At 39.7% G+C, this 27,267-nt stretch overlaps 1 protein-coding gene across 5 annotated transcripts in view; it reads left to right on the forward strand.

Annotated features, from left to right (window-relative positions):
- Positions 1-13,261: 13,261 nt before the first annotated feature.
- CNOT6L (CCR4-NOT transcription complex subunit 6 like) overlaps positions 13,262-27,267 on the forward strand; it is a 119,180-nt gene continuing 105,174 nt past the window's right edge. For 2 of the 5 annotated variants that reach the window (XM_068542789.1, XM_068542786.1), the window contains exon 1: positions 13,597-13,717. Coding sequence is in view for 2 of the 5 variants with exons in the window: in XM_068542786.1 (XP_068398887.1) it covers positions 13,713-13,717 (5 nt within the window). In the remaining 3 variants the exon portion in view is untranslated. Of the gene's footprint in view, positions 13,339-13,596; positions 13,718-17,513; positions 17,535-27,267 lie in introns of those variants that run through there. The other 3 variants (XM_068542790.1, XM_068542787.1, XM_068542785.1) reach the window with 3 other exon arrangements.

Consider the following 27,267-nt stretch of genomic DNA (forward strand, 5'->3'; position numbering starts at 1 on the left):
AAAAGGGATCAACTGTATGGTGACAGACAGAAACTAAATTTTTGGTGGTGAGTACACTGTAGTGTATTCACAAGCATAAATATAACTTTGTATACATGAAACTTATATAGTATTATAAACTAGTGTTACCGAAATAAAAAATAAATTAAAAAAAGAAAGCTACTTACAGGTACAAACATCTAACTTTTTCACTCTGCCTTCCAATGAAGTCATGCCTGAGCATCTCATATATTATTTCATTATAAATTGCTTTGAATTATCCTATACATCACAGCTAAGGCATTATCTTTCTTATAAATTGTTTATGTATATACAATATATTATCTATGCATTTCATCTAAGGATAATAAGGAAGGTATTACAAAATATTTGCTATGAATGGGGAGTGTGGGGTTTGATGGGGTTGAGAACTGTGCTCTAGAATTATATTTAATGTCATGAAAATATATTAACAATATAGGATCAAGTGAAAAAAGTAGATTCAAAGCATTACCTATGGATTGACCCCATTTTTATAAACAAAAAACAAACAAAATTTACAAAAACTCACACTCCCTTTCCCGTAATATCTTATGGGATCACAGCAACCCAACTGAAGAGGTCTCTTCTTATGTGCTCTATAGTTCTATAGCGTTTTGACCAAATAATTTTTTAATTTCAATTAGGGAATTACAGAATTGTATTGTTTTGAGTTCCGGGAATCAGATGGGAATGAAATATGGATTCTGATCTTGGCTTTATTTTTTAAGCCAAGTCATTTAACTCTTAAAGGTCTATTTTTTAATCTGAAAAACTTTAAGATACATGATCAATAACACAAGATTTCCAGCTTTCTGGCTCAATGATTCTAAAGCAAATGTTTGCTGATTATAGGTTTAGGTAGTGTTTCCCCAGCTATGCTCTACTTGGAGACATTTATGGATGTTAAGTAAATAGAGTTCTGTGGTCAGTATATCAGAGAAAACACTGGGGTAAATGAAGTAAAACATGTTTCTGTAGGTAGGACTTTTCAATTTTTTTGTTAAGCTTAAGAATATTGTGAGCTTTCAAGAGAAGTACAGTGTGTAGCATTTCCTGTATATATTTGACCACAGAATCTGCTTGGTCCCTATACCCTGAGAATCTCGTGGAAATAGTGTTCTGCATAGCAGGTGTTGGGACACACTAATTTAGGATGATATATATTTTAATATACTTTACAAAACTTTTTATTTTCAAAAGACTGACACCCCATGGTTAATTTTCAGAAATTATAACAAGCAATAGGGAAACAGTTTTGTGTAGTGATTGTCTTAAATATGTCGAAATTAGAACTTTTAAGTTCAGGTTAATAGAAAGAAGGAACCGAAAAGGTTAACAAAAGAACACAAATTGTAATGTGAGATGAGCATGAGTCATTTTAGAGCTAAAAGGTGACATAGAGGCTCTCTACACATCAAAAGATTGATCTATTTCAAAAAAAAAAAAAAATCTGTCCAAGAAAAAACCAAAACAAACCAGATTTGGTGTGTCCATTCAGTCAAAATAGTTAAGTCTGAAAGTTGTTTATAGAAAAACTGCACAGTGTAGATATAGAAGAAATGTAATATTATATATGGAAAGTAGATAGGAAGAAATTGAATTATTTGAAATATTAGAAATATTGTGCTTTCTTGGTTATTTTTGGGGATTAGGCCACCAATATAGACAACCTAAATTCAAAAGTGGAGTATAATTCTAGAAAGCACACAAATAACAAGATTATCCCTGCTGCAGAAAAGAGCATTATTCCTTTAACTGATGATTATTTTAAAGGTCAGCTGGTGGAAGTTCACTGAATTTGTTTTGTGTAGGTACATCAGCAGTTGGTATTAGTTAAAAAAACCCCAGTGTTTGACATTTCAAGAGTTATTTTAGATTACATGTTTCAAATTTCAAAGTGCAAATTATTTAATGAGTGGAATATCTGTTGAAAAATTTTAACATCTAGTTTATTGGCCTTGCCATACAGTGTGCTTCTGGGTCACAGTTTACTGCACAAGATGGTTTATGAAAACCAATCTTAATAACATACCAAGTAAAACTTAATCGTGAAGGTAAGTCTACCATCAAAATAAAAACAAAACAAAACACTCAGATAATGGGTTCTAAAACCAACTTAAGGCTTAACTAACGTAGAAAGTCCTTAAGGGCAAAAACAATACTGAAGTCTATATTTTACCAAATAGCTATTAGGTCTCTACAGGCAAAATATCATTGAGCTAGATTTCTGGGGGAGAAAACTGTAATCACTCTAGTCCAGGGTCCAGATTCATTGTCATTTCTTGTGAGTCAACCAGATAGTATGTGTCTTCTGATGGGAGGTAACAAGACACACCGAATGTATCTGTGTTGTAGTCGAGCCAAAAATGTTTAATTTCAATCCAATAAACTTTGGGATGTTAACATTCGGTTTACAGAAAACACAGGGGATAGTGGAACAAATTAAATGAGAACACAAGGAAGCAGTAGACAAACCAGAAAGTTTGACATTCTCCAGAACAATTGTCCTGGTTCCTTCAACATGTCAGGGTCATAAAAAATTGACAGTGTTAAATAAGGAGAGAACTTAGCCATATTAACAAGATGCGAAGGGCTGCTGGGATCTGAAGTGCAGCTCCGCACTTTCTTTCTCACATCAGATGGAGTAGACTGTATTTCTAGCTCCAAGATGTTAGCTGGACATCTGGGCAGAGCCTCCCCAGTGCCTCTCATCGTGAGGACGTGGACTGCCATTCTCTCTCTGTCCCACCTGTCCCTGCCCGTCCACCATTCTCCTTCTTGCTGATCCAGCTTCTCACGTGCCGCAGGGTAAGTCAGCCAACTAGCCATTTTCATTTCTGTGGGAAAGAATCCCTGACTTGGGCCTCAGCCCAAATAGTGTAGCTAGTTCAACAGTCTCTGTAGCACAGTATGGGACATATATTTAGAGGCTATATGATAAATGTCCTTCGTTGACAGGGAAAAATCCCAAAAAAATGCCCTTGGTTTCTGAAAGAAATATAAAAATGCTTCATGGAATTCCCCGGCTGCCCAGTGGTTGAGACTCCCTGCTTTCATTGCAGAGGGCACCCTGTTCGATCCCTGGTTGGGGAACTAAGATCCCACAAGCCTCGGAGTGCAGCCAAAAAAAAAAGCTTCAAATAGAATGTTTAGAGAACACGAAATATCAATTCTTCACAGTCCTTCAGGGAAATTATGGTACCATGCATGCTTTCAGAGTAATGTGGCAGACAGTGAAATCTTGATAAATGTACACTGTCTTCCCACTTCTTGGTTTCTTTAGGCACTTCTACTTCTCTATTGAATGTGCTGATATTTTAATTTAAAAGTACGCAATAAAAATACAAACGAAAATAAATCCAAAGGTTGAACATCTTTATTCTTTTGGAAATTTGGAATTTCATGGCAATTTCTCATCTGAAAAATCATCCCTATAGCAACTGACTATAACTTTATCAACAGATTCACATATCAGTGTGAAGCCTGGGTTGATGTCATATAATCTTTCTCGGATTTCAATCCCTAACTCATGCTTGCCACACAGAACTGCAGGTTGCCCTGAAAAACAAGAACAAGGAAAACAGAAAAGCATGTCCTTCCTCAGTGCTTTTAGCCAGAGAACACGGTGACATTTGGTATTTTTGGTAAAGCAGTTATGTGGGTCAACCCAGGCATTAGCATGTAATCTTCTTCCATCCACCAAAAGGGTTGGTCAGGTAGAAACATTAATTTAATTTATCAGGCAATTGTGAATCCTGTGCTATTAAAGGAAGGAAGGAAGGAGGAAGAAAAAAGTAAGGTAGGTGGGTAGGTTGGTTCTGGGGAACTGCTTAGGGTGTGCTGTCAGCAAGCAAGTCATTTTAGCTGATAATAAAGAAATTCATTGTAGGAAGAGAGCCAAAAGAGACATACTTTTAAAAACCATGTATCTGTCTTATTATAATAACATAATTACAAGACTTAATATATAGCATTTTTTGTTAGTTTTATTTCTCATAATATTTTCACTTGGCTATCTTCATCTTCAAGTTGTTTAGGGTATGTAATATCCTGTTTTTGTTCCCCTGTTTTTGATAGACAAAGAAGCTGTGAAATGAAAATCCTGGCAAATTGCCAAAGGTAGTAAAACTATTTAATGACAGAATTGGAAGCAGAACACATCATGCCTGCCTCCCAACTCAGTGCAAACAGATACGTGTATTTCTACAAGTTTTCAGGCTATGGTTACCTAGAGATTATTTGTGAAGAGATTTATAAATTAAACACATGCTTTAAGTATTTTCAACTTGTGGTTATGTCTTTTAATTATGTCAGTGTGTTTTGTTTATATGATTTTTTTTTTTTACTTTAGATAAAATCTTGTGAGAGAAAGCACAGTAGTTGCTCCTTGAAAATACCTTTGAAAAATTCAGTGTTAACACAAGTCAGCACAAACCTGTACACTATATTTATTAATTTAGTCAAGAGATATTGTCTACTCTCGTCAAGATTAACATTTACTATTTTGCTTGTTTTCATGCCAACCCTGCAAGTACATATTATACTTATGTTTCAGATGAAGTTGAGCAATTTGCCTGGGATCATATAGTAAATGGCAGAGCCAGAATTTGTACCCAGAATGGTATTACTCCAAAAGCCGTAGGACTTCTACGACACCAAATTAACATGCCAGAGTCTCCTCTCTCAAAGTGCTGTGGGTGTTCAGATGGGGAGGAAGGTATATCTGGTTGGGCGAGGGTGGAGGTGGAGAGGGATCCAGAAGGCTTTGTGAATGAAGGAGCATTGGAGCTAGTGCTTGAAAGATGTGATTCTTTTGATCGTGTGCAAATGAAAGGTTGAGAAGTGTAAGCCAAGAACAATGTGAACAAAGGTACAGAGTGGGAAAGTCAGAGCATATGTAGAGAACAAGTTTGGATGGAACCTAAAGTGAGTGAAGTGTAAATGTGCTAAATTTGGAAAGGTGTTTGAGGTTATAAAGATCCTTGAAAAAAAGGCAGTAGAGAGTCTTCACTACCAGTGGCTTACAAATATGGGTATGAATATAAAACACAGAGTCCTAAAATTTCAATGGTATCTGGGTTAGGAGAATGACCCTCTTAAGAGGAGTTTTTGTTCGTTTGCTTGGTTTGCAAAGAGTAATGGAATCCTTCTACTTGACGACTGAGAATTTAAATATAGATGGTGTTTACTGACCTTTGAGAGAGAGAGAGATTAATTATTGGTTTCTAAAAACAGAGCATGAAAGTTTTGGTGAAAGTATCTTGCTTTAGATAAACATAATTAGAAGTTTGCTAGAATTAAAACTTTTAGTAATGAAACTCAGTACAATGCTTTAACTCTATTTCTTTGCACTCATCAACAATCCAGTCAATGTTGAGGTGATGGATTGTATATATGCTGTACCTATACTGAGGCTGCCCAGTAGTTTATTTCTGGTGTCAGTGTGTTTAACTAAAACACTATTTCCCAGGTTCCCTTTTAGCTATTTGTGTCCTGTCATTAAGTTTTGGCCAATGAAGTCGAACCAAATATTTTTTGGGTGGGCCTTCCAGGACAGTGCTTAGGAGTGGGGATAATTTTTGCCCTGCCAGGAAAATGGATAGGATAGTTGGGATCCCAATGGCCATAATATCTCTGATAGAAAGAAGCACCCATCCTTGTACATGAATTAGAAAAAGTTCCTCCCCTGCATAGATGCACCACTCACTTCTTGGTTGGGTGCCTTTGCAGTAAACAAACTGCACAACCATATCAGGTGGCCCTGGCAGCCATATTGGACGATTAGGCAGGAAAGAAAGGCATGTTCTAAAGATAGCAAAGCCAAAGAGAGAAGGAGACGGGTTCCTGCTGACAATGGATGTGCCATATCAGCCCTGAATTGACTATTTCCAGACTTCTTTTATGTGAGAGAAAAATAAAATTTATTTTGTTTGTGACTATTATTTCTGATTTCTTTTACTAGCAGCTAATTGCTAGTAAATTAAGACACATGGTATGATTTAAGAAGTGCTACTATTAATTAATGAATTAAACAAATGTTCCTTGAGCATTATGTGTCAGACACTCTGTGATGCTGTGCTGTACTAGGGATGAAGACACAGCTTGCAGTCTAGGACGTAAACGACAGATGTGTACTTACATAGATAACTGCAGTACACTGTGATAGTGTTGTTCAGTTTGCATATTGCAAAAAACATCTGGCCAAGAGTCGAGTGGGGGCTGTGCTCTGACAGACTGCATTCACCCAGAGGGGGGAGGTTTTCTAGTTCACCTCCACAAATAGGATGCTTTTTTTAAAAGATTATAATTCAACCAATAATAATGCCTTATTGTCGTTTAGTTCAGTGATTTCCAATTTTATTTTAACAGTAGTTAGCCTTCTTTGAAAGAACTTTCATGCAGAAACACAATGTATTCGTTCAGATGTTTTGGTTGCAGAGGTCTAACTCAAATTAGATGTAGAAGAGAATTTACTACTAAATTTAATCACACTTATTGTAATAGAGGTGAGCATAGTGTGCTAAGGAAGTACACACTAGGGCTTTTAGAGAAGGCTTTACAAAGGAAGGGATGCTTGAGCTAAATCATGAAGGGTGATTTCAAGAGGACAAAATAGGAAAGAGCACACCACGCTGAGGAAATATCACGTGCAAAGATACCTAAGAGAGGGCTTCCCGGGTGGTGCAGTGGTTGGGAGTCCGCCTGCCAATGCAGGGGACATGGGTTTGAGCCCTGGTCCGGGAAGATCCCACATGCCCGGAGCAGCTAGGCCTGTGCACCACAACTACTGAGCCTGCGCTCTAAGGCCCCGCGAGCCACAACTACTGAGCCCACGTGCCACAACTACTGAAGCCCGCACACCTAGAGCCCGTGCTCCGCAGCAAGAGAAGCCACTGCAATGAGAAGCCCGCACACCGCAATGAAGAGTAGCCCCTGCTCGCCACAACTAGAGAAAGTCTGTGCGCAGCAACAAAGACCCAACGAAGCCAAACATAAATAAATTTAATTAATTAATTAAAAAAAAAAAAGATACGTAAGAGAGCATGTCCTGTTTCAGAAATGGCAATAGTTCACTAAAGGCCAGGGGTGAGAGAGATGGTCAAGTGGCTGCAGGTGGTGATGGTAAGTAAGAGGCAGATCATTAAGGGGCTGATATGCTTGTGAAATTAGGTTTTAGTTTATAAATTATGGGAAGTCACTGAAAGATTTTAAAGAGCAGAGTCACATGAATAGCATATGTTCTTGGAGGATGCTGGGATTATACTTAGTAGGGGTACATTAATAGACAAAATGCAAAAGCTCAGGTAAGAGATGACAGGCTAACTTAAGACATTAGCAGTGCATTGGGATGGAGGGACTAGAGTAATGAAAATATTTAGTAGGTCCATTGGTAGATCATGGGGAGGATGGGAAGAAAAGTTGAGGATGCTTTCTAGGATTCTGCATTGGGTGACTATGTATATGATTACAGGGCCATTAGCATGGTGGTACCATTTTTAATGAGAGAGGGTCACACAAGGCCAGGAATAGATTTTGGAGGAAAGACAACGAACTCAGTTTTAGACATACTAATCTTGACATATGTAGACTGTCCAAATGGAAATACCTAGGAGGAAATTGACAATATAGATATGAATGTGTGGCAAGAACCCTAAGTTGGAGATGTAGATCTGGGAGTTATAAGCATAAAGATGGTAGTTAAAACCTGGAGATATGACTAAGACTCCAAAAGTGTGCTTGGCTCCAATATGAAAAATATATGTAAGTCTCAAAGAGGAAAATGGGTCTATTGTGGCCTCACCTTATGCCACCAACTATCTTCTCACTAAGCAGTGTCTGAAATTGCCATTGTTGTGATTTATACTTTTAAGTTACAGTTGTATCTCTGAGTAACTGCCTCTTAAAAATACCACTGGGGAGAATTAGACTAAGATGACAGGGTAATATAATGAAGAGAACAACTGAACTAGATATCTAAAAATATCACCCAATGACTTGCCATTGACTGCCTGGGTGATATTCAGCAAGTCACTTTGCTTTAGGTTCCTCATGTGGAAAATGAGGAAGTAAGACCAGGTGACCTTCAACGTTTGGAAGACTACAATTCAAACAATAATACTGTCCTGTTGTAGTTTAGTTCAATAATTTTCAGACTTATTTAGCAGCAGTTAGCCTTCTTTGAAAGACCTTTCATGCAGAAACACAACGTATTAGTCAGGATGTTTGGTTGCAGAGGTCTAAGTCAAGTTACTTATCTGAAGAGAATTTACTAGTTAATTTGACTACACTATGTGCAGTTGGACCCCAAGGATGACTGGAACCTGACACTGGTGCACCACCAGGACTCAATCTCTACACTTCTCATCTCTGTGTGATGGATTCATTCTACACAAGGCAGAATGTAGCTGCTGGCCACTCTCAAGTCTTCCTTTTTCTTTCCTTCCTTCTTGCCTCAGACTACCACTATGGTGAACTAGCCCTTCTTCCCTTAGTTCTATCTGAAAACATTCTGGGGGAGAAGTCTGCTTGCTTTGGCTTGAGTCATATACCCACCCTGTAGTCAAGAAGTTGGGGGACTCTTGAGCTGCAAGTGCCACTAGAATCACCTGTTTATAGTACAGAAAGGAATAGTTTCCCCAAAGGAAAGGAGCATGTTTCATGGAAAAAGGAAAATTCTAATGCAGTCAATTAGATGGTCAATATGTAAAACAGAGGCTTTCTAGTTGAGAGCCCACCTATCTGGTCCTCTCTGTGTACCCTAGGTGGCTTCTGAAGCATAACTCTGAAGGCCCCATGAAGATCACTGGAGTACAACATTAAAATAATTGATTTTATTGATTGGCTAGCATGCCAGGTGCCTCCAAATCCTTGAAAAATTGTAGCACTAGATATTTATTTGTGGTGGTGGTACTTACCTTCTAGAACATTTCTGGAATGTAGGGAAGTACTGGAAAGAATGGTGCTGATGTAGATGGGGTTGGAGTGGAGATTCTGAACGTTCTCAAGGGACTTGAGACTGGGAGTGTAGAAAGAAGAGGCAGGAGGACACCAAAATGAACTTTACCTACTTTGTCATTTTATATAGGACTAGCATATCATATGGCACACCATTAAAAATGGTGGAAAATGTTCATCTTTGGCCAAGAGAATGGAATTGTCCTTGGTATCATCCACAGTCATTCTAGAGAAAGGAACAAATGGGAGGTTGATGGAAACAGAGCGTTGATGGACCGGAAGAGGGGTGGAGGCAATGAGTAAAGGCACCTTTCTAGGATGAATATACCCATGGTATATTGGTACCTCAAAAAATATTAGAAATGGGGATAGAAGGGGAGAGAGGAAGAAGAATAAGATGAGTAAAGATGGGAAGTTGGAGAGGAATGTAGTTCAGTAAAAGGTAGAATATGTCATTGGAATATAGTTTGGAGGCCCTGTCAGGAGGTCTGGGAAGTAAAAATTCAAGATCATCTTGATTAATACCTATTTAAAAGTTGTACTAATGAATATCAGGTAAATTACACTTGATTATTTGATTAATTATACATTACTATATAATATAAATGTAACACTTTTTTTGCAAAGCTTTGTAGCTATTAGTGTAAAAGTGTGTACTAAAATCAGTAAAATCAAATTTGTTTCTCTATGAAATAGTAATAAAGTTCTTAAATCACAAAATTTAAATCTTTGCCTTTTGAGCAAGCTGCTCAACAGAATTTCAGAAAACAAAGGAACATAGTTACAAGGGATCTTATAAGTCTAGCTACCTGTGCTACCAACAGAAAAAACATGGAGAGATCAGATTTACTCAGATAAAATATTAATTGCTAATTTGGAAAAGACACAGGTGGTCACTAGAACATCAAGTACTTTTTTTTTTTTTGAGAAGTAATGAACCAATTCTGTAATAATGCGAATAAACGTAAGTGTTTTCAGAACAAGTTGTACCTACACAGTGCTGCTATTAAACCATTTTGGTCAAAAAGACCTTACATAAGCCAGAAGTTTTTACTTGGATAAATCACTTCTTTAAAGAGATATTTTCTTATTGAGTTATTTTATTTTATTTTTTCAGTATATGCCTCTCTCTTTCAGTTCCCTAAAAATGCAATGTTCAAAATCAGCTCTCTACTTTTTTTCTATACTTTCTCTTTCATAGAATTGTTTTCTGTTTTGCTCTTAATTTAAAAATTGCAATATCTGTCAAACATGAAAAAGACCCATGAAATAAGCTATCAAAATCAAGTTACTATTCTGTTGCAAACTTTGATCTACTATAAAACTACTTTTTAAAAATGGCTTAAGTGCTACTCTTTTGTTGTTGGAATGTCTTTGAATTGGAGTCTTATGAGGGAGTTTTAAAAATATCAGCAAAGACTTAATTTCTCAGCATTTGTACAGGGCCAACTATTTGAAAATTATTATTTCTTTAACGTCAATCTCCTTGCAAACGAGAAAAACAACAAGGTATTTTTTGATGATACGGTTATACTCATTAATATATGAAAATATTCCTTTCCTGTTTTTAGTGAGTCAATCTATTTTCCATGGTGTAAAGAGAACAACCCAGAGAGTAGAGATTATTTAAACTTAACCTGCATTCAACTGACCTTTTTATAATAAAATCCACTATTCTTAACTCTGAATGTCACAATTATAATTATTCAATGGATTGTGACGCATTTAGTATTTAAAATTTAAAGGTCAACAATGAACATGGCCTATATAAACGTGAGCTTCAGGACCAGCAAACCGCACCGTTTATTTGTGCTTCTTTAACATCCACAGAGGCTCTCTCCTCCTTCCTCACCCCAGTCACTACGGCTATTCGGCCTGTGAGACTGGCAGGTATCACGTGGCTCAAGTGAAATTGCTAGTGCCATCAGCTTTATCCTCCTGGGCATCATTGTGACTATTAATTTTGTGTTACCTTTCATACTTTCATTTCTGGTTTGTTCTCTGAGAATTTCCTGTTTATGGGTCTGTTTCCCCTACAACAACTGTGAGCTACTTAAGAATAGGGACTACATGTGCTTATTTTTGTGTCTCTGATGTTGAATACAATGTCTGGAATATAATACACCCTCCAGAGATGTTTGTTTATGGTGTATGAATGAATAGCTAGGAATCTATATATCTACAGGTATTTGAAGAAGCTTAAATCTGTGAGGATATCCCATCATCTGATTTATATTTTTCAGGTGTTTATTTTCCTCTTTTCTTCAACATTTGGTAGTATTTCTCCATGGGGCAAGTGTTTCTGCGCCAAGGAGAAATGCCGTGGCAAGATGCCACTGAGGCAGGTTTCCTATTCTGGGCTCCTGCAGTTACTTGTTTGGCTTTGTTGCTTACAAAGCCAAAGGTGATTATTCATTATATGTGAGCCTAGAATCAAGATAGTTAGGAATAAGTGGGACTTCTAGGATTAAGGCCATTTTCAGACCCATTGCAGAAGCTGGTAAGGGGGTGATGTTGCTAGGGAGGGAAATGGAAACTTAACCGGTGGGGGGGGGGGGAGAAAACAAAGTAGCCTGCGGTCTTCTACGTCTTGAGGTGCTTCTCCAATTACTCACTCACACTTCCGCGTGACAAAGATAAAAATGATGCAATTGTTCTTCTGGTGGACTCTTTCAATAACTGATCAGTTCTGGCTAAATGATGATTTGCATTTTTACCGCAACTTTCCCCCCCAAGAGATGAAGGCCTTTTACGTTCAATAATAGGGCCTAAGATTAACTGCAACCAACACCACGTGCTTGGTGTGCTAAACAACACCCCTGTGGGGAGGTGGGGGAAATCCTGAACACTGCGAATATACCCTCGACCAACACTGGTAAGTACGCAAGCCCGGGGCATGCGCTGGGAAAGAGATTATGCAAAACTGCAACAGCAGTATTCTGCCTCTAGAGCTGGTATAATGTTTTTGGACTGCTCGTGGTAAAAGCTGAAGCTGACCCACGAAAACAAAAACCCCATAAACTTCAGATGTCAAGGCCACATTCGCCAAGTAAACATTACTATTCCTAGTTTACATTTTGCCGTTTTCATTCTGTAACTGGCACAGCCAAACAAATGTATTTCTACCGTGAGAGGGGAGACTCAGAAAATAAACAGGACGGGATCATCGTAGAGCGTCACGGGCTCTTTTATTTACCCCTCGCTATGCAACTCACAGGCGTTACACGTTAAAAAAAAAAAAATTAAACCACTGAAGGTGTCAGGAAACATTTTCTTCCTTCAGGTCACTTCCTTCACCTCACCTGGCGTCCCATTCTCCACTCAGACCAGCGCTGGGCTTCGCGGTCAGGCCGCCTCCGGCGAGCGGGCAGTAAACAGCGCCAAGCCCAGGCACGAACACCGGGGGAGGCGGGATCACCAGTGACTTCCCGCCACCCCCCATGGCTTTGCGGTTGTGGCTTTTTGACAACCTACCAGCCTCTCCGGCTCTGCTCGTCACTCAAGCCAAGAAAAGCGAGTAAGGAAACAGCAAAGGTAAAGGAGAAAATGGGTAAGAGAGCTGGCAGCCGCGCGCGCACGCGCACCACGACCCAACGCGGCGCCCCGGGGGTGGGGCCAAGGCGCGGCGCTGGAGCTCCGCCTCCTTCCCCTCACCCCACCCCTCCGCGCCTGGGAGTGACTGACTCTCGTCAGCCCCTCCACGTCAATCAACCCTCCTCCTTCTTGCACTCTCTGCACCTTGTTATTAATCTCAATACCGATAGCGCGCGGACGCCTCTCCCCCGGCCCTCGGGGGTGTGAACGTGTGTGAGCGAGAGCGGAGGCACCGAAAGCTGGAGTCTCTGTGCAGCAGCTTCGGCTCCAACAGCAGCAGGCGCAGCAGCAACCCCCGCAGCGGCGGCAGCCCCGGCGCCAGGAGGCCAAGGCCAAGGCCAGGCTCTGTGCGGCTCTCCGAGTAATAGCCGCGGCTCCGGCGGCTGCGGGGGCGCAGCTTCCTCCAGCAGAGCCCTTCGCGTCGGCGGCCGCGGCCGCGGGGCCTCTCCTGCGCGCCCAGGGTCACCGTCCCCGAAGCCCGGCGGCGCGGCCCCCTCCCAGCCCCTCATCCGTCTCCTCGCTCCCCTCAGCCGCCCTCCTCGCCGCCGCGTCTGCCGTTCCTCAGGCGGCCCGGCCCGGCCCGCCCGCCCCGCGTCCCCTCCGGCCGGTGCCTCTTCCCCCGGCGGGCTGCCTGCATGTCTTTGCTGCCCTCAGCCCCGCCGCCACCGCCGCCGCCGCCTCCCCCGCCGCCGCAGCACCAGCACCAGCAGCAGCCGCCCCGCCGCCGCCGCCGCCGTCGCCGCCCGGACCCCGGCGCGCTGAATGCAGGTGAGGAGGGGGCGCAGGCCCTCGGCGACCCCAGGCCCGGGCGCCCTGCGCGCCCGCCCGGCCACCCGCGAGCCGGGATCCGGGCCCTGCCCGCCGCCGCCGCGGCCGCGGCCGCGGATTCCCTTCAGGGCGGGCGGTAGCGAGGCCCGCCAGTGGGTGTTTGTGTTTGCGTCTGCGGCCGCGGCTCCGGAGGGGAAGCATCTGTGGGGGCCTGGTGCGCGCGCGCGCGCGCGTGTTTGTGTGTGTGTTTCCCCTGCCGCGGGGAAATGGCTGCTGTTGCTCCTTCTGGGCCAGAGGAAGAGAATGAGGTAGAGTGTTTTTGTGCCTCCGAGTAGGATCGAGAGTGTTGGGAAGAGGAGCGCGTCCCCGGGGAAATGAGGTGGGAGAGGGACAGATGTGCCTGGGGGGTGTGCGAGTTGTGACTTCGGCGGGCGGGGAGGCGGCCTGAGGACCCACAGCGAGTGGGTGTGTGTCGGGTGCGGGGATGACCCGCGTCTCTGTCGGAAGCGGCGAAGGTTCCGGGGTGTGCGTGCGTGCGTGTGTGTGTGTGTGTTTGGGAGGGGGGTGGTCCGCGCCCAGGGCCCGGGACTCTGGGGGCGGGTTCCGTGTGTTCGGGACCCCCGAGTGGCGTGTCCCTCCCCCTTTGTGGCCGAGGCTCCGGAGCCTCGCAGGTGAGAGCTGCTCCGCGGGGGCCGGGGAGGGTGAGTGTGTGTTCGGCACACACACAGCAGCGGGGTCCGGGAGCTGTGGGTCGGGGCCGCGCCGCCGTTCCCGGGGCCGCGGCAGGAAGCGCGCCGGCCTGCAGCGCGGCCTAAGCGCCTCGGCGTACGCCCGCCCGCCGGCCTGCCTCCCGCCAGCCTCCCCGGACGCCTCCCGGGGCGCCGGGCCCGCGCGGGCCCCGGGCGCTGCCGAGGGCCTGGGCAGGTGAGGGTCGGAGGCGGGACGCACCGATCGCCGTCTCCTTGGCCGCCCCCGCGTCTCCTGAGGAGAGGCGAAGGCATATTTTGGCGTTCCGACCGCAAGCTCTCCCTCCTGGCCGGCGGTGGGACCCGAGGGAAAGTGAATCAAAGCAGTAAATCTCGAGAAGACGCGGTGTCGAGATCCCTTCTTTTCATCCTTTCCTTAAGGCTGTGTGGAGGGACTGAGTACATATTTTCAGCTCGTTTTTCGTTGCAAATACTTTTTCGTTGATGATACTTACGCATTTTTTTTTTTTTAAGATAAAATTTTTCTCGGAAGGGCGGGGGAAGAAATGGAAGCTGGCTTCCCTGCCCTATGGTGTTGGTAGGATTGGATGGATTTCGTGCATTTGAAATTGTTTTATCCTGCCTCCTAGGGGGAAAGGGGTGTACACGCCTAGCTGAGGAGGTCTGTGAGGAAGAGGAAGTTACTGGAGCTGTCATCCTCCTTAGCACAGCCGACTCTTCAGCTTAGGCTGTTTAGATGCATTGTGTTCAGGGAGTTTAGCTGAGTCGTTTGTACACATGGGAAGCACAGTACTACATTTTAGGAGGTACTACGTTATTGCCTCTAGTTATCTTAGTTATCAGTCAAGATAGTCATGTACAAACAAGTTTTCCCTAACAGTATCCAAAACCTAGATCAAGCAGCCTGTATGGTCTACTCCAAGTGTGTGCTCTTCGAAGGCTATTTTGAGAGTAGTTAAGCAGAACGCAACTGTAGAGGTAAATCTGCTGTCAGTAGGCATACAGTGCATTTCAGAACCAAATATAAATGGTATTTGGATGATTATTTGCTCTTTACTTTATCTACTCCACCCTCTATTTGCATCTAGTTAGCTCATCTAGCTAAAACCCTATGGATGAAGTCGTCATACAGATTCCATCCTTGCAGGCCATGCTCTGTGTAATGGTCAGAGATTGCTCCTTTCTGAACCTGGTCTCACAAAGAAATGTTTCCTGCTGTTCACTGGGAAGTGAGCAGAAGAGCAGGAGGGGTGGAGAGCTGTTTTCTATGAACACTACTGGAAAAACAACACATGTTGTTTAGTGGAAAAAGGACTTGTTTTAGGGACCTCAAAACTCTGGCTGTGCCACTTTTCTTAGCTGTTTTACCTTAGGCAAGGTACCTAATGTCTGTAAGTCTGTTTTCTCATAGGTAACAAGGAGATAAGACGTTTACAGTAAGGTTGTCCTGAGGATAAATTGAAAAAACATATGTATGGCACATAGTAGCTCCTTAGTTAAATACTAGTTCTTCCTCTTGCAGCCCTGACTGTAGGCATTGAAAAACATGTATAAGTACAAATACTTACTGGATTACTGAGAGAAATATTGTGTCACCTTAAGTTAAAAATCAAGACAACAGAACATTTGAGTCCTTTGATATGCATAAAGTATATATAAACAATGTTAAATGTATTTTAGAAGTCTTTTTTCCTTGAACTGACTGTCATTAAAATAGCCTAGTGTACCAGTTTATAGAGACTATCTAGTCATACTTGATTTGTTTTCGTATTTTTGAATAGGCCATCTTTCAGTTTCATTACTGTTTTTGTGAGTTCTTGCTATGTAGCCCTGGAAAAAATTGTTTAAGCTATATATAGCACATATATGTTCCAATACAATCAGACATCAAAAAGGATCAAGGACCTAGAGTTTATTTATATAGATCCACAAACTATAAGTGCCACAGAATTGCTATGTAATTGTTTTAGTTCATGTTGACTGATTCCGGAGAAAACAAAAACTTTTGGAATATTTTCCTGAGTGGAAGCAAAAATCTTCTATCAACTTTCAGTAATTTTCCATTTTTATTATTCTGTGTGGAGTGGTAAGTGGGCTGTTCACTTAATTTTAATTGTATTGTGCTGGAAAAAATAATGGTATGGAGTTTAAAGACAACAGAAAGGTTAAATAAAGCGTTTTTTCTTTTGCTTTTTCTCTTTTTTCTCCTCTTTTTTTTTTTTTTTTGGTGACGGCAGGGTGAAGATGATGTGGGAGGAGTTTCATTGGTTTAAGTTTGTAATGTCTGTGTTTACTAAACCAGGTTTCCTTAGGCCTTATATCATTATTATTTATATCAGCAATGTTAAGCTTAAAAAAAAAAAAACCTAGTAAAGCACTAAAATTTCAACACATTTTTGAAGTATTTTTGTGAAGGATAGGAGGGAGAACTTTATTAGAATGCAAAATGTCATGGTTTTGTTAAAGTGTATGTGTTATGGGTGTATGTGCATTTACAGTGAACAGAATTATCTGCCATATGGTAATATTGAAAGGAAGAATTCTTAACTTAAAAACTATGTGATAATTTTTAATACTTTAAAAACAATAAAATGGAAATGAATTTTGCCCTTAACTAGGTATTTGGTAATTTTCCTTAGACATTATGAATTATGGTATTTTAAAACACTTTGTAATTTTTTTTTAAATTGGGAGAATTGAGGAAGACATTTTTCTGTAATAATCATGAAAACAGGAGATACTGAAATAATATGTTAAGATATATGAACAGTGAAATTTATTACTAACAGTGGACTCCTCTTGCTATCATTTTAAAGTAATTACAGTAAAATCAAGGTGGAAAATTGTTTAGGTTTTAAAATTTAATGTTACTTAAGTGGCCTTTTAAACAATCTTTCCAAAATATCCCTTATAAATGTCTTTAATTAGGGGGAATTGAAATACTTAAGATGTATGCATGTTTTACTTTGGGTAATGCTAATTAGGGTAATAAATATACTCCAAAATTTCAGTGGCTTAGCACATGTAAGTTTGTATTTTGCTCACATAACAGTCCAGTGCAGGTGCTCCTTGTTAGCAGGCTTGTGGCTTACCTCCATGTGGTAATTGAGGAACCCAGACGCCTTACATCTTATGTCTCCACCATTCCCTGGAGCCTTGGAGCCCTGCCTGTTACCCACAGGACATTTCTTAAGAACCCCCAAAGACAAACATCTGCCCACATTTCATTGGTGATAATTTGTCACAGAGCCTTATTTGAATGCAAGGGGGATGGGAATGTAGTCCCTGGGTGGTGGACAGCTTGGGGCATTTCATGATGTTATTTTAGGTGGTAGCATATATTTGTGAAATTATGTCCGAAAGGTAAATTATAATACTAAAAATTGCTTTCCATCTTCAAAGCGTAAAATTGTGTGAAGCGGTGGGGAGTAGTGGGAAGAGAAGGGAAGGAGTAAGAGCCACAGGAGGAGGAGAAGAAGGACTTCCAAGGTGGGTTTGAATGACAGGTAAACGTCAGCAGCTATTTAAAGATACAGATTTTACAAAGACCAATACAATTGGATTTTATAACCTTTAGTGGGTCTCTCCTTTGCTATCCAGTTATTGATTGTTGTTGTGGTCTACTGGGTTCTGGCTGTTTGAGTTATTTCTCTTTGTACTTTGAAATCAGTTGACTTTGATTTTCAGTTTCTGAGGTATAGTTTCATGGGAAACGTATTTTTAAATTTTCTTTTTTCTGTTGGGATAGAGCATTATTCTTATTATTATTTTAAAATATCATTTAGATGGACCTTACTGTGTTTTAGTGTTTTCTGTTGCTGTTTTTTGTAATTCTAAAGTCATTGTAATTAATATTTGTGAGGCTTAACCCAGAAAGAACAATAAAATCATCAAGTAAACAACAAAGGCTCAATTATTAACTCGTGTTCGTGTTTCATGATGAAAATACTACAACTTTCTTTGACCACCTGCACTAATACTGTACCATAATACATTAATTTTATTTCTGGACTTTAATTTTAATTGAATTGCAACTTACTCTTTTACTGCCTAGGATTATTGTAATGTGAAACCTCAGCTCTGGGTATACTTTTATTTGTCTTTATTCTGAACAGTTTGGTTAGGAATCTGGGGAGTTTTATATATGTCTGTATTCCCCAAAAGGAGATTTTTGAGTAGTCTGGCTAACTTCTCCATGTTAAGTATTTCTAATGTTTTGCATTTTGAAAATTAAAAACCCTATTTGAGAGCCTATTCTGTACCCATTATTATACTTCGTTCTAAAAGGAAAGAAGTAGAAGAGACCCTTGTGAAGCTTATAGCTTATGAATAAGGAAAATAAAGCATATAATTTAGTTATTTCAAAACAATAAATGAACAAGTGCGAGTCACTACAATATAAACTGTTTACAGACATTCTGAGACGGAGTAACGTAAAGTGGAATGGTGGGTGGGCCAGGGACTACTCAAAGTTGAGAGATTTGTTTTGGTAACAGCTTTTTTGAGATATAATTCACTTATCATAGAAGTAGCCCATTTAAAAAATATCTCAGTAGTGTTTAGTATATTCACATTTGTGCAGCCTTCACCAAAATTTATAGAACATTTTAGTCACCTGAAATATAAATCCTGTATTCTTTTGAGTTATCCCTCATTCTCCCATACCCCTAATTCTAGGCTGTCACTGATCTACTTGTATTTCCATATGAATTTTAGGATTAGCTTATCAATTTCTGCAAAGAAGCCAGCTAGAATTTTGATAGGAATTGTGTTAAGTCTGTAGATAATTTGGGGAGTGTCGCCATCTTGACAATATTAAATGAGTCTTCCTATTTATGAACGTGGGATCTTCCCATATATTTAGATTTTTAATTTCTTTTGACAGTGTTTTATAGTCTTCAAAGTTTTACACTTTTTTTGTTGCATTTACTCTTAAATATTTTATTCTTTTAGATGCTGTTGTAAATAGAACTGTTTTCTTAATTTCATTTTTGGGCTGCTCATTGCAAGTATGAAAAAATACAACTGACTTTCGTGTATTGATCTTGTATTCTGCAACCTTGCTGAACTTGTTTATTAGTTCTAATAGTTTTTTAAATGAATTCCATCTGGTTTTCTGTATAACAAGGATCATGTCACCTGTAAGTAAGTATAGTTTTTCTTCTTTTCCAATCTGGATGCATTTTATTTCATTTTCTTGCCTAATTGCCCTGGCTAAACATTGTTGAAAAGCAGTGTCAAGAGCAGATATTCTTGTCTTATTCCTGATCTTGGGGGGGAAAGCATTCAGTCTTCCACTATTAACTATGATATTAGCTAATGGGGTTTGCACAGATGCTGTTTATCAGGTTGAGGAAGTTCCCTTCTGTTCCTAGTTTGTTGAGTGTTTTTATCATGAAGGGGTGTTAAGGTTGAGTTTTGAGGGAAGTATGAAATATGAATTAGAAAAGTGAAGATGCTAAGTCCAATGATACGTGGCAGTTAATGATGCTTGTTTGGGAAAGAGGGGCTAGCTTCCCCCCCCCCCTCTTTTTCCCTCTCCCTTCTTTTCTCTCTTCCCTACCCCTTTCATGATCTCTAATTGTCTTCCCATTAATCCCTATACACATTTGGAGGGCCCTTAATCCTTTACTGAAGATTTTCTGAATAATTCGGGTTTTTTGATCAGTGGAGAATATTGTTTCTTTTGAAAAGCATTAATTAAAATCAGTGTGGAGACTTTTTTTTTCTTTTAGTTTGATAGCTAGGTTGGAGGGGGACACAGGAAGCAGAGAGAATCTAAATCATAAATGAAGTACTAAACATAGAGTTAAAAAGAAGGGAACAAACCTTTGTGATAAAAAGTGTATGGTTAATGAAGAATTCCATGTTTACTTTGAACCTGGCTGTCACCTGACCTTTTTCCCAAAACATTTCAGCATCAATGGTTTTACTTTTGTAAGTTTTCTGCATAGTTTTCTAAAAAGTTTAATAGATTTCTTAGGAAATTTTGCCCTGCAAGGTAAGGTTATGATGTACTTGATGTGGTGATTATCCTTCGTTTACTTTTTGAAATTTTAATTACACGATTGCATGCAGCTGCATTTTGATTAGGTAATTTTTAAAAAATTAATCATTTATTTATTTTTGGCGGAGTTGAGTCTGTTGCTGTGCGTGGGCTTTCTCTAGCTGCGGCGAATAGGGGCTACTCTTTGTGGCGGTGCGCGGGCTTCTCATTGCGGTGGCTTGTCTTGTTGGGGAGCACGGGCTCTAGGTGTGCGGGCTTCGGTAGTTGTGGCTCACGGGCTCTAGAGTGCAGGCTCAGTAGTTGTGGCGCACAGACTTAGTTGCTCCGCGGCATGTGGGATCTTCCCGGACCAGGGCTCGAACCCGTGTCCCCTGCATTGGCAGGCGGATTCTTAACCACTGCGCCACCAGGGAAGCCCCGTGATTAGGTAATGTTAAAAATGTATTTCTGTGTTTCATGTTATGTCTCAGAAATCAAATAACTTTGGGTTTAGCCAAGAATCTTTCTCTTCACAAGGCAAAAATTGATAAGTAGTAACAGAATTTTTGTTTTGTATCCTATTTTGTAGCAGGATTATTACTTTTCATTAATTTTTTTTCAGTCTACTTTAAAATCTCATTATAGGTAAAAATTTATTTCTAATTTTTTGAAGAAATAAGTAGTTCACTTTGCTGTGTGAGAGACTCATTCATGCTGAATAGACAGACGTCTGGTAATTGTGGTCTTTCATATTGTTTTCCTTTATTAACAATAGAAATTGGTGACACAAAATAGAAGTTACAATACTTTATCTTTCTTAATAGTCATCTTTTGCAGAGAGAACCTCTCTCTGTAATCTTATAGTTTAGAAACTTTTTATTTTTCTCTCCCCAAATTACTTAGATTCCCTAAATGAGTAAAATAGTTCAGTTATATAATACCAGTTACAAATACTGATAAGAGAATAGAACTAAATTTAGGATATACCAACCTTAATGTCTTTCTATACACAGACTTTGCTGGGATCTTTACATATATATCTATAGCTCTTTGATCATAATGTTTATATGTAAACAAAACCAAAAAACTGACAAAGTATGTTCTGCTATAGGTTCATATGTAGTGCAATGTGCTGCAAAATCTACATATAAATTCATGAAATAATATATTGTGAGTTATGTACAGAATGATAACCTTGAAATAATAAGAATTTGAATCACCGAAAGTATATCTAACCTATTAATAAATATTTATTAAGCTTCTACTGGCTATAAACTGTTAAATTCAGGGTTCTGGGGAATAAAAAGAAGTTCAGAATATAGTCTTTTATACCGGGAAGTGGAACTAATATTTATCAGACTACTGAGTACTAAGGACTGTGAAAGCCATCACTTTCCCTTTTAAATATGTAATCTAAATTAGTGTTCAGAAAAGTCCTGTGAATTAGACAGTATGATTCTCATTCTCTAGCTGGTTAAGAATGTGAGTCTTTGATCCTTCACTTTCTAGCTCTTGGGAAACTCATTTAACTTCTCCATGCTTCAGTTTCCTCATCTGTAATAGGGAGATAGTAATTAATAATCCTTATCCTACAGGGTTGTTGGGAGGGTTAAATGAAGTAATGCTTGTAAAGTGCTTAGAACAGTATGTGGCACATCTGAAGTAAAAAAGCAAAACAAAACTAAAAAACTCAATGTATGTTAGCTGTTACTGTTTCTTATTGTTAGGAGCCATACGAGTTAAATAACAAATCTTAAATATTGATAAAACTAATATTTAAAACAAGATTTGTTTGACTCCAGAATATTTACCCTTACACTACTTACACTTATAGGGGATTTAAGCCTGGATAAATAGCAAGCAAGTAAAGGCAGAATATGCTCAGTGACAAAGAACATTAAGTGCTGTACCATATAGCAGAGAACATATGGGGTTGTAGCCTACAGGGATAAAGAGAGGAGGTGGAAGTTGATCTCACCTTTATAGTTAGGAGGAGGAAAGGAAAAGTTAATGGATTACTGCAGCATTCTCCTTGCTTGTTTCCCAACATCCATTATTGCTGCTTTAACTTCTGTTTCTTTGTAGGCATTGTCACCAGAGAAATCCTTTTAAAATTCTTTCGATATTGCTTAAATTCCCTACTTAAAATCCTTAATAATGTTACTATTGTTTGGTTGCCTATTATGTGCTTAAAGGTAGGAGTTGGTTAAGATTTTTATGTAAAGGGCCGTATAGTAAATGTTTTGGCTTTGTGGGTCATATAAGATCTCTGTTCTATATCGTTGTTGTTGTTGTTTGTTAAATAAACAATCCTTTAAAAATGTAAAACCATTCATTGCTGGCAAACCAAGCTATAGTTTGCTGACCCCTGTGCTAGGAGATTTACATGAATTAACTTCTTGTTAGAATCCTGGCAAAATTGCTATTTTTAATTCCTATTTTATAGTTGAGGAAACTGAAGCTTAGAGAGGCAAATTTGATGAAAGTCACATAGCAAGTAAATGACACAAGAGATTGAATTCAGATTTAGGTCATGGGAATTCCTCAACTTGTATACTTTCCAGTGTATCCTGCTGCTGCTTATTGCTTTTAGAATAAAATGGAGCTTTCATAGCATTATATGTAAGGTCCATCATGTTATTGGCTTCTTGTACCTTTCCAGTTTTATCATTTATTACTCCTCCTCCTTCAAACATATTCTCTAGCCTAGCCAACTGAGTGACTTATATATAGCCTAGTTTGCACTTTATACATGCCTACAATACCTTATACTTTACGACCTCACTGACTTTCTTAATAACTCACCTTAGATGCTCCCTACTCGAGGAAACCTTGCCTCACACTTCCAGTCTTTGCTTTATGCTTTTTCTCTGTGCTCTCCTAGCATCCTGTGCGTTCCCCTTTTATGACATTTACCAGACTGTATTGTGTTTACCTGGTTTATGTCTCTATTTTCTCGTTAGACTGAGATTTTTAAGGGCAGAGATATACTAAATGTTTAGTATATTTTAGGGGCTTAGTAACTTTATTAAATGAATGAATGAATCAAATGGCATTGCAGATGGTGGAAATTGCATCAGCAAAAATGTAGTAGCAGAAAGGTATGAGTCCAAATCAATAGAATTAGAAATGAAAAAGGAGAAGTAACAACTGACGCTGCAGAAATACAAAGGATCATGAGAGATTACGACAAACAACTATATGCCAATAAAATGGACAACCTGGAAGAAATGGACAAATTCTTAGAAAAGCACAACCTTCTGAGACTGAACCAGGAAGAAATAGAAAATATAAACAGACCAATCACAAGCACTGAAATTGAGACTGTGATCAAAAATCTTCCAACAAACAAAAGGCCAGGACCAGATGGCTTCACAGGCAAATTCTATCAAACTTTTAGAGAAGAGCTAACACCTATCCTTCTCAAACTCTTCCAAAATATAGTAGAGGGAGGAACACTCCCCAACTCATTCTACGAGGCCACCATCACCCTGATACCAAAACCAGACAAAGATGTCACAAAGAAAACTACAGGCCAATATCACTGATGAACATAGATGCAAAAATCCTCAACAAAATACTAGCAAACAGAATCCAATAGCACATTAAAAGGATCATACACCATGATCAAGTGGGGTTTATCCCAGGAATGCAAGGATTCTTCAATATATGCAAATCAATCAATGTGATACACCATATTAACAAATTGACGGAGAAAAACCTTATGATGATCTCAATAGACACAGAAAAAGCTTTTGACAAAATTCAACATCCATTTATGATAAAAAACCCTCCAGAAAGTAGGCATAGAGGGAACTTACCTCAACATAATAAAGGCCATATATGACAAACCCAAAGCCCACATGGTTCTCAGTGGTGAAAAACTGAAACCATTTTCTCTAAGATCAGGAACAAGATAAGTTTGTCCACTCTCACCACTATTATTCAACACAGTTTTGGAAGTTTCAGCCACAGCAATCAGAGAGGAAAAAGAAATAAAAGGAATCCAAATTGGAAAAGAAGAAATGAAGCTGTCACTGTTTGCAGATGACTTGGTACTATACATAGAGAATCCTAAAGATGCTATCAGAAAACTACTAGAGCTAATCAATGAATTTGTAAAGTTGCAGGATACAAAATTAAGGCACAGAAATCTCTTGCATTCCTATACACTAATGATGAAAAATCTGAAAGAGAAATTAAGGAAACACTCCCATTTACTGTTGCAACAAAAAGAATAAAATACCTACGAATAAACCTACCTAGAGAGACAAAAGACGTGTGTGTATGCAGAAAACTATAAGACACTGATGAAAGAAATTAAAGGTGATATGAACAGATGGAGAGATATACCATGTTCTTGGATTGGAAGAATCAACATTGTGAAAATGACTCTACTACCCAAAGCAATCTACAGATTCAGTGCAATCTCTGTCAAACTACCAATGGCATTTTTCACAGAACTAGAACAAAAAATTTCACAATTTGTATGGAAACACAAAAGATCTTGAATAGCCAAAGCAATCTTGAGAAAGAAAAACGGAGTTGGAGGAATCAGGCTCCTGGGCTTCAGACTGTACTACAAAACTACAGTAATCAAGACAGTATGGTACTGGCACAAAAACAGAAATACAGATCAATGGAACAGGATAGAAAGCCCAGAGATAAACCCATGCACGTATGGTCACCTTATTTTTGATAAAGGAGGCAAGAATATACAATGGAGAAAAGACAGCCTCTTCAATAAGTGGTGCTGGGAAAACTGGACAGCTACATGTAAAAGAATGAAATTAGAACACTCCCTAATACCATATACAAGAATAAACTCAAAATGGATTAAAGACCTAAATGTAAGGCCAGATACTATAGAACTCTTAGAGGAAAACATAGGCAGAACACTCTATGACATAAGTCACAGCAAGATCCTTTTTGACCCAGCTCCTAGAGAAATGGAAATACAAACAAAAATAAACAAATGGGACCTAATGAAACTGAAAAACTTTTGCACAACAAAGGAAACCGCAAACAAGACGAAAAGACAACCCTCAGAATGGGAGAAAATATTTGCAACTGAAGCAACTGACAAAGGATTAATCTCTAAAATGTACAAGCGGCTCATGTATCTCAATATCAAAGAAACAAACAACCCAATCCAAAATGGGCAGAAAGGACAGGAATAAAGACGCAGATGTAGAGAATGGACTTGAGGACATGGGGCGAGGGAAGGGTAAGCTGGGACGAAGTGAGAGAGTGGCATGGACTTATATATACTACCAAATATAAGATAGATAGCTAGTGGGAAGCAGCCGCATAGCACAGGGAGATCAGCTGGGTGCTTTGTGACCACCTAGAGGGGTGGGATAGGGAGGGTGGGAGGGAGATGCAAGAGGGAGGAGATACGGGGATATATGTATATGTATAGCTGATTCACTTTGTTATAAAGCAGAAAGTAACACACCATTGTGAAGCAGTTGTACTCCAGTAAGGATGCTTAAAAAAAAAAAAATGGGCAGAAGACCTAAATAGACATTTCCCCAAAGAAGATATACCGATTGCCGCCAAACACATGAAAGGATGCTCAACATCACTAATCATTAGAGAAATGCAAATCAAAACTACAGTGAGGTATCACCTGACACCAATGAGAATGGCCATCATCAAAAATCTACAAACAAATGCTGGAGAGGGTGTGGAGAAAAGAACCCTCCGGCACCTTTGGTGGGAATGTAAATTGATACAGCCACTATAGGGAACAGTATGGAGGTTCGTTAAAAAACTAAAAATGGAACTACCATACGACCCAGCAATCCCACTACTGGGCATATACCCTGAGAAAACCATAATTCAAAAAGAGTCATATACCACAATGTTCATTGCAGCTCTATTTACAGTAGCCAGGACATGGAAGCAACCTAAGTGTCCATTGACAGATGAATGGATAAAGAAGATGTGGCACATATATGTAATGGAATGTTACTCAGCCATAAAAAGAAATGAAATTGAGTTATTTGTAGTGAGGTGGATGGACCTAGAGTCTGCCATACTGAGTGAAGTAAGTCAGAAAGAGAAAAACACCGTATGCTAACACATATATGTGGAATCTGAAAAAAAAAAAAAAAAAGCTTCTGATGAACGTAGGGGCAGGACGGGAATAAAGACACCGATGTAGAGAATGGACTTGACACGGGGAGGGGGAAGGGAAAGCTGGGACGAAGTGAGAGAGTGGCATGGACATGTATACACTAGCAAATGTAAAATAGATAGCTAGTGGGAAGCAGCTGCATAGCACAGGGAGATCAGCTCAGTGCTTTGTGACCACCTAGAGGGGTGGGATCGGGAGGATGGGAGGGAGACGTAAGAGGGAGGAGATATGGGGATATATGTATATGTATAGCTGATTCACTTTGTTATAAAGCAGAAACTAACACACCATTGTAAAGCAATTATACCCCAATAAAGATGTTTTAAAAAGAAAAATAAAAGGTATGAGTCCAGGTTCAAGGAGAAGAGGGACATTGAGTTAATATCTGGTTAACTTCCAGAGCTTCAGTGGGACCAAGTAGGTGATAGGGCAAATTGGAGCATGATTATAATGGAGGGGTTTGAATGAGGAATTTAAGTCTTATCCTAGGTTTAATTCTAGAACACCACGTGTTTTTTTACATCCGTAAATTGGGGTTCTCTTAGTAATACCTGAATTTTATGTCATAATATCGTTTAGATGATATTTTATAGGACATGGCTGTATAATTGTTTTGATTAATAGTTATTGCAGATATGGCTCTAGAATCAAGTAATTATCAATACTACTATTAAAGACTTTGGGAGCATTGAGTGATTTTGAGAGCCTGGTGGCAGTTTGGAAATAATTATTTAAGAAGATTAATCTGGTTGAGGTATGCAGAACCAGTTGCGGAGATCAGTGTGGGAGGAGGGAGGCTCTTTTTTAAAGAATTAAAATTAAAATATTAAGTGGTAAGTCAGGAGAGAGATGTGTCAATTGGGATAGAAAAGAAAGCTTTTAAGTGACATCAGTGGTTGAATATGAAGGAGGAAGTCAAAGATAACTGAAAAATCAGAAGGAGGATACAATTTGGGGAAGAAAATTATGAATTTTGTATTAGACAAATTGATTAAAATTGGAATTATTTCTATTTTTGCCTGTATTTAGGCCCTACTTACTTTATGCCTGCATACCCTCAGGATTGGTTTTCCCTTCCTCCCTCTAATGCATGG

This window comes from Eschrichtius robustus, chromosome 4, assembly GCF_028021215.1.
Source record: "Eschrichtius robustus isolate mEscRob2 chromosome 4, mEscRob2.pri, whole genome shotgun sequence".
In the NCBI taxonomy this organism is placed as follows: domain Eukaryota; kingdom Metazoa; phylum Chordata; class Mammalia; order Artiodactyla; family Eschrichtiidae; genus Eschrichtius; species Eschrichtius robustus.